We start from the raw sequence: 6,008 nt of genomic DNA on the forward strand, positions 1-6,008 counted from the left end.
ATACCGATTTATCGATATCTAAACCGATTTTTAATTTCAATACCAATAAAATTACTAAAATACCGATTTATTTTTTTTTACCAAAAAATAATGATTTTCATATAATACGATCAATTAATATTACGTATGGGCCTTTTTAGAAAATGTCTTCACATTTCCACATCAAATCATCTGGAAATTGATTCAGCAATCTGCCAGGTTACTATCAAAATTTCAAATGAAGCTCAACAACCGATTCTGAAATCGATTGAGCTCGGTAGGTTTGATTTCATAACATTAGAATGATCTATTTTTTAAAACCAATAATTTGCAGGTAACTTTTGGTTAGTGTAGGGTCGCGCCCCTGCAAGCGTTAGTGTCATGTCCCTGGGCAGTCGATGACAGATAGAGAGGGTAGGCGAAAAGGAAAAGAAAAAGTGGTCAGTTGTTAGAAATGCCTACAGGGATAGAGACTGGAAAGGATAGTTGAAAATTGGAGAATATATAACGAGTTGTTTATTGAATAAACGGTGGTTTTAATTGTTTCCCGCTCCTTCACAAATCTGGCGACGAGGATTTTAGAAAAAGGTGAGGAAAGATTGATTCTTGTGATAGGAAGGAAATAAATTGGATTGCGCTGATTGTCACAAAATGGCGTCAGGTTGAAAAATGAAAGAGGTGTGAATTGGCGATGTATACCGTAATGTAAGGCGTGCAGCGTTGCCAACTTTATTTTCAAAAAAACTGGAACCTCTCTTTAAAAAAGACTGGAAAAAACTGGATGCCCGAATAACCAAATTTATCCTTGCAAAAGGGAATGTAGTTTAGGGATGCAAAGTATTTTAAAATAAAATGGATCTATTTTTAATAAAACAGGATTCTCAAATATGAAGACAAACATTCAATATGAAAACGTTCAGCTATTAGACAAAATAAGAAAACAATTCTCATATAGCAGCGAATTTCTAGTTTAAGATAGTATAAAAGCGATAGCTACTATTTAAATATAACTTTTAGATAATTCCACATTATAAGTTTTAAGAAATTTGAAATGTTAAGCGAAAAAATTGGTACCTTCAAACTAACGCACTATGCCATGTGTAATTAACAGACTAAAAAAACAAACTTCATTTTAATTAACAATATCTGCTAATCTTGCACTCCATAGCATATCAATTTCTAATGTGTATTGAAATACGACAGGGTGCAGCAAAATATGGTTACTGAAAATTCAAACAATTTCCCTTGTTCCCTAGAGAGGTTGTACTCTTCACAATTTCATTTATTTTATTTTATTATTTATTACTAGTTTATATAGTAAACTACTATTGTAATGCAAATAGTGAGGAAATAATTTTGGCGCACACCTCTGGGAAAAAAACTGGATAAAACTGGACAATATTTAAAAAAAACTGGACGATTTACACATTTGTCTGTTTGACTGGATCGAGTAAAAAAAACTGGAAGAATCCAGTTTAAACTGGAAGGTTGGCATCGCTGGGTATGTATAAAGCGAAAAAGAATGTGTGGTGTAGGCCGATAGTGTCCACTGGGTTGGAGAGACGTCACTAGTCAGGTGCGTCCAGTAATGCAAAATGTAATACAGTCGTGATTCGCTGGTTGGACACTTTTTAACTGGACCGCTTTTTAGTTGGACCTTCGTTAGTTGGACCATTGTCCAACTAAAAAGCATCTGAACGTCAGAATCTCGTGTCAAATTTACTTTGACAATCAATCTGACAATATTTAGAGATTTGAACAGATGCATTTACACTGCCAGCATCTCCTTTGGAGAATTTTTGACATATGTCAGTTGGTCCAACTAGCGAATCAAATTCGTTGGTTGGACAAGGCTGTGGCCCAACCAGCGAATCACGACTGTAGTATGCTGATTATTCTTACTGAAGTTTTAGAATAAAAAGTGCAAGGACTAGTCTTAGTCCACGGGAGTTCGGATATATGTCCTTGTAGCAGTTGTTGCAAGTGGTGAACAGAGATGTATGGCCCTGTGGCAGTGGTTACAGGTGGTGAACCGAGTTGTTCATGGAAAATTATACCTGCAGCATTTGCTACGGCGGAAAAAAAAATCTGAATGGGATATGTATTACTTCCTAGTAAAGGTTGTTTTGTTATTTGAAGCTAGTTTTAGCTGTTTTTCCTACCATCTCTGCGTTCATTAATACAAATCAGTTTTTTTAAAAATTATTTTTTTAAATTATGTGTACAATGCAAAGATTTTAAAGTATGCTAAATATACTACGTAACGGTTTGGAGGTAGTTAATAAAAGAAATATATAATAATGTATTTTTTCTGCAGATGGATGATGGTCGTCCTGTACCTCCGTTTCGATGTGACGAAATCGACCAAAATCGTTTATACAATGAATGGAGAATATGGAAAAGGTCGCTGGAGTGCTACTTTGAAGCTTACGATGTTGAGGATCAAAAGAAAAAACGGGCAAAGCTTTTACATTTTGGAGGACCACAGCTACAGCGTGTATTCGAAAATCTCCCAGATCGAGAGAATTTTCCATTAGTGGCTATAGCGAAGCCATGGTACGACGTTGCAGTCAATGCACTTGACCGGTTCTTTCAACCGTGCCAACAAGACGGTTTGGAACGACATAAGCTACGTCAAATGTATCAAAAAGATGGCGAAAGGTTGAATAGTAAATTTGTTAGATGTTATTAGTTCTTTTTTTAAATTCCTACATCTGGTTTAGGTTCGCTGATTTCTTGTTACGGTTGCGGCAACAGGTTTCTGACTGGGTTCGAGAAATACCCTATAGAGACGAAGGATGTTCTTACAGAATTATTTTTAACGGATGTCATTATTGAGGGTTGTGCATCACACGAACTACGTCGTCGTATTCTCCAACAAGATCGCTCATTATCTGAGATAGAATCTCTTTGGATTACATTGGAAGGAATCGAATCACAAGTAAGGGATCTAAATGTTAAACCACAGGAAAACACGCTTGGTCAAAAGGTATTCAAAATCACTGCTAAGCAGAATCATTCTCAACGTTCATGGCATATCCCAGGACATTTTCCACGGAACAAGCCGCATCCGTACAACCAAAGAAATTTTCGGTGCTTTAATTGCGGAAGACGCGATCATATCTCTACAGACCAAACGTGCCCAGCTAAGAACGTTGCGTGCCGCTCTTGTAAACGAGTAGGCCATTTCGAAGCGTACTGTCGGCAAAAAGTTTTTCAGCGTGGTTACTTGCAACGGAGTAGCACACAGGTTATGTCAGAAAAGGATAAGATATGTATGTTAAAAGAGGAAGGAGTTGTATCGAAACCAGATAATCAAAAAGAGGATACTGGCAAGACATACTACACGTTCTACGCTGGGAGCGAATCAAACGTCATTATGTGTAATGTAGGAGGTGTTGATTTAGATCTACTTGTTGATTCTGGCTCGGATGCCAATCTTATTCCAGACACTGTTTGGGAATATTTGAAGAAAAAAGCTGTAACCGTCAAGCAATGCGAAAGAGGAAGTTCAAAAATACTGAAAGGGCAAGTGATTCTCCGTTACCAATTCTCGGTACATTTGTTGCTGATGTCAAGGTCGGTCAAAAGTTGGTTTCAGCGAAGTTTCACGTGATAATTGGAGGACAACGGTCTTTGTTAGGTGACTGTACATCGAAAGAACTTGAAATTTTAAAGATAGGGATAGATGTTCTCAATGTGGTCAGCGATATGAAACCGTTTTCTAAGATAAAGGACATCCAAGTACAAATCCATATGAATCCGAATGTAAAACCGGTATTCCAGCCTATTCGTCGAATCCCAATACCGCTTGAGGACGCTGTTAATAAGAAGCTAGAACAGTTATTGCTGAAGGATATCATCGAAGTTAAACATGGTCCAGCAACTTGGGTATCTCCGCTGGTAATAGTTGAAAAAAGCAATGGGGAACCAAGGGTATGCCTTGATTTGCGCCGCGTAAACGAAGCGGTTCTTCGCGAAAGACATCCAATGCCAGTGGTTGATGACTATTTGGCAAGATTGGGAAAAGGCACATACTGGAGCAAGCTGAACATTAAGGAAGCATTTCTACAAGTTGAATTGGCGCCGGAGTCGCGAGACATCACTGTATTCATTACCAACAAGGGATTGTTCCGTTTCAAAAGACTGCCTTTCGGTTTGGTAACATTGTTTCAAAAGGTCATGGACCAAATTTTGATCGACTGCGAAGGTACCTTTTGGTATTTGGACGACGTGATCGTCGAGGGCAACAGTCGCGAGCAGCTCGACCACCACGTTGAACAGGTAAATTAATGTATTGGTAAAAAAAAAACAAATAAATAAAATTTAACATTAAGTTGTGTATTTCGATTTTTGTGAATTTTCTATTAAATGGGTTGAAAACATAATTTTATTAATTTATTTATTAGGTTCTGATGCGGTTCAAAGAACGAAACGTTGAGCTAAATTGGGATAAGTGTAGATTTGGTTTAACAGAAATTGAATTCTTGGGCCATCTAATTACCGAGGATGGTATTGTTCCAACACATGATAAAGTTAGTGCTATCAAGTCATTTCGCCGACCAGAAAATGAAGCCGAAGTTAGAAGTTTCTTGGGCTTGGCTAATTACCTCAACAAATTTATTCCAAATTTGGCAACGCTAGACGAACCATTGCGTATGCTAACACGGAAAAATACGATATTCGAGTGGTCTGTGCATCATCAAACATCGTTTGACAGTATTAAAGAAGTGATCTCGGATGTTCTTAAGTTAGGCTTTTTCAATAAAGAACATTGAACAACGGTTATGACCGACGCAAGCCCAACAGGATTGGGAGCCGTATTGTTTCAAACCGATCCATTTGGAAATAGCCGAGTCGTTTCATGTGCATCTAAATCACTCACTGACACTGAACGACGATACTGCCAAACAGAAAAAGAGGCTTTATCAATAGCCTGGGGTGTCGAAAGGTTTCATATGTATTTGTATGGAAAGCCTTTTGATATTTTGACAGATTGTAAAGCTTTGGTGTATTTATTTACGGAACGATCACGACCTTGTGCAAGGATAGAGCGCTGGGTTCTAAGACTGTAGGCTTTTGACTATCTAGTTAGTCACACTACAGGACAAGGAAACCTGGCAGACGTACTTTCGCGGCTGAGTACTATAGAACCTGTCCCGTTTGATAGAAGAGAGGAACTGTTCGTAAGGCAAGTTACTATGTATGCTGCTACTGCTGTTGCACTGCGATGGGAAGAAATCGTGAAAGATCCAGAAATTCAAGAAGTTCTGGAATACGTCGATAATGGAAATTTGGACAAGCTACCGTTGTCTTATCGTGTAATCTCTAATGAATTGTGTCGATTTGGGGATATTCTTCTTCGAAATGACAGAATTGTCGTTCCTTGCGCACTTCGAGACAGAGTCATCAGTATTGCACATGAAGGGCATCTAGGAATACGTACTATGAAGTCACATCTTCGAAGCTCTGTATGGTGGCCAAAAATGGATATAGCTGTAGAATTGCATGTAAAGAAATGTCGAGGATGTTTACTAGTGTCATCTCCGGATCCACCCGAACCAATGATCAGGAAGGATTTACCAAATGGGCCCTGGGAGGACATAGCTATTGATTTCCTTGGGCGCCTACCGAACGGAGAATCACTGCTTGTGGTAGTCGACTATTACAGTCGATACGTCGAAATTTGTGAAATGGATTCTACAACTGCGAAAGATACTACGGCCCAATTAGGAAAAATCTTCTGTCGTTTCGGGGTACCTATCACTATGCGCGCTGACAACGGCCCACAATTCAGTGCGGCATGCGAGGAGCTAAAAAATTTCTGTATTGAGTTGGAAGTAAAGCTGATCAACACAATACCATATTGGCCACAACAAAACGGCGAGGTTGAACGACAGAACCGCTCTATCCTGAAACGAATGAGAATTGCACAAGAATTGGGTCAAGATTGGAGACAAATATTGAATAAATATATTCTTTCATATCATGCCACGCCTCATCCGACAACGGGCCGGTCTCCAACGTAG

General features: G+C 38.7%; 2 protein-coding genes across 2 annotated transcripts; both read left to right on the forward strand.

The window, feature by feature from the left end:
- Positions 1-363: 363 nt before the first annotated feature.
- Positions 364-4,152, forward strand: LOC131679299 (uncharacterized). The gene is made up of 3 exons (XM_058960009.1): positions 364-567; positions 2,297-2,640; positions 2,703-4,152. The coding sequence occupies exons 2-3, from the start codon at positions 2,553-2,555 to the stop codon at positions 3,593-3,595; spliced, it is 981 nt and encodes a 326-aa protein (XP_058815992.1). The 5' UTR covers positions 364-567; positions 2,297-2,552; the 3' UTR covers positions 3,596-4,152.
- A 1,313-nt stretch (positions 4,153-5,465) lies between these two features.
- Positions 5,466-6,008, forward strand: LOC131680484 (uncharacterized protein K02A2.6-like). Its single transcript, XM_058961193.1, has one exon. The coding sequence runs from the start codon at positions 5,466-5,468 to the stop codon at positions 6,006-6,008; it is 543 nt and encodes a 180-aa protein (XP_058817176.1).

This window comes from Topomyia yanbarensis, chromosome 2 (assembly GCF_030247195.1).
Source record: "Topomyia yanbarensis strain Yona2022 chromosome 2, ASM3024719v1, whole genome shotgun sequence".
Classification (NCBI taxonomy): domain Eukaryota; kingdom Metazoa; phylum Arthropoda; class Insecta; order Diptera; family Culicidae; genus Topomyia; species Topomyia yanbarensis.

What these genes read in the sequence shown, in the direction of transcription:
- LOC131680484 (XM_058961193.1), top strand. Translation starts at nt 5,466, where the DNA reads ATGGATATAGCTGTAGAATTGCATGTAAAGAAATGTCGAGGATGTTTA.
- LOC131679299 (XM_058960009.1), top strand. Translation starts at nt 2,553, where the DNA reads ATGCACTTGACCGGTTCTTTCAACCGTGCCAACAAGACGGTTTGGAAC. An exon ending in TATCAAAAAGATGGCGAAAG is followed by an intron (nt 2,641 to 2,702) that starts GTTGAATAGTAA and finishes CATCTGGTTTAG; the next exon opens with GTTCGCTGATTTCTTGTTAC.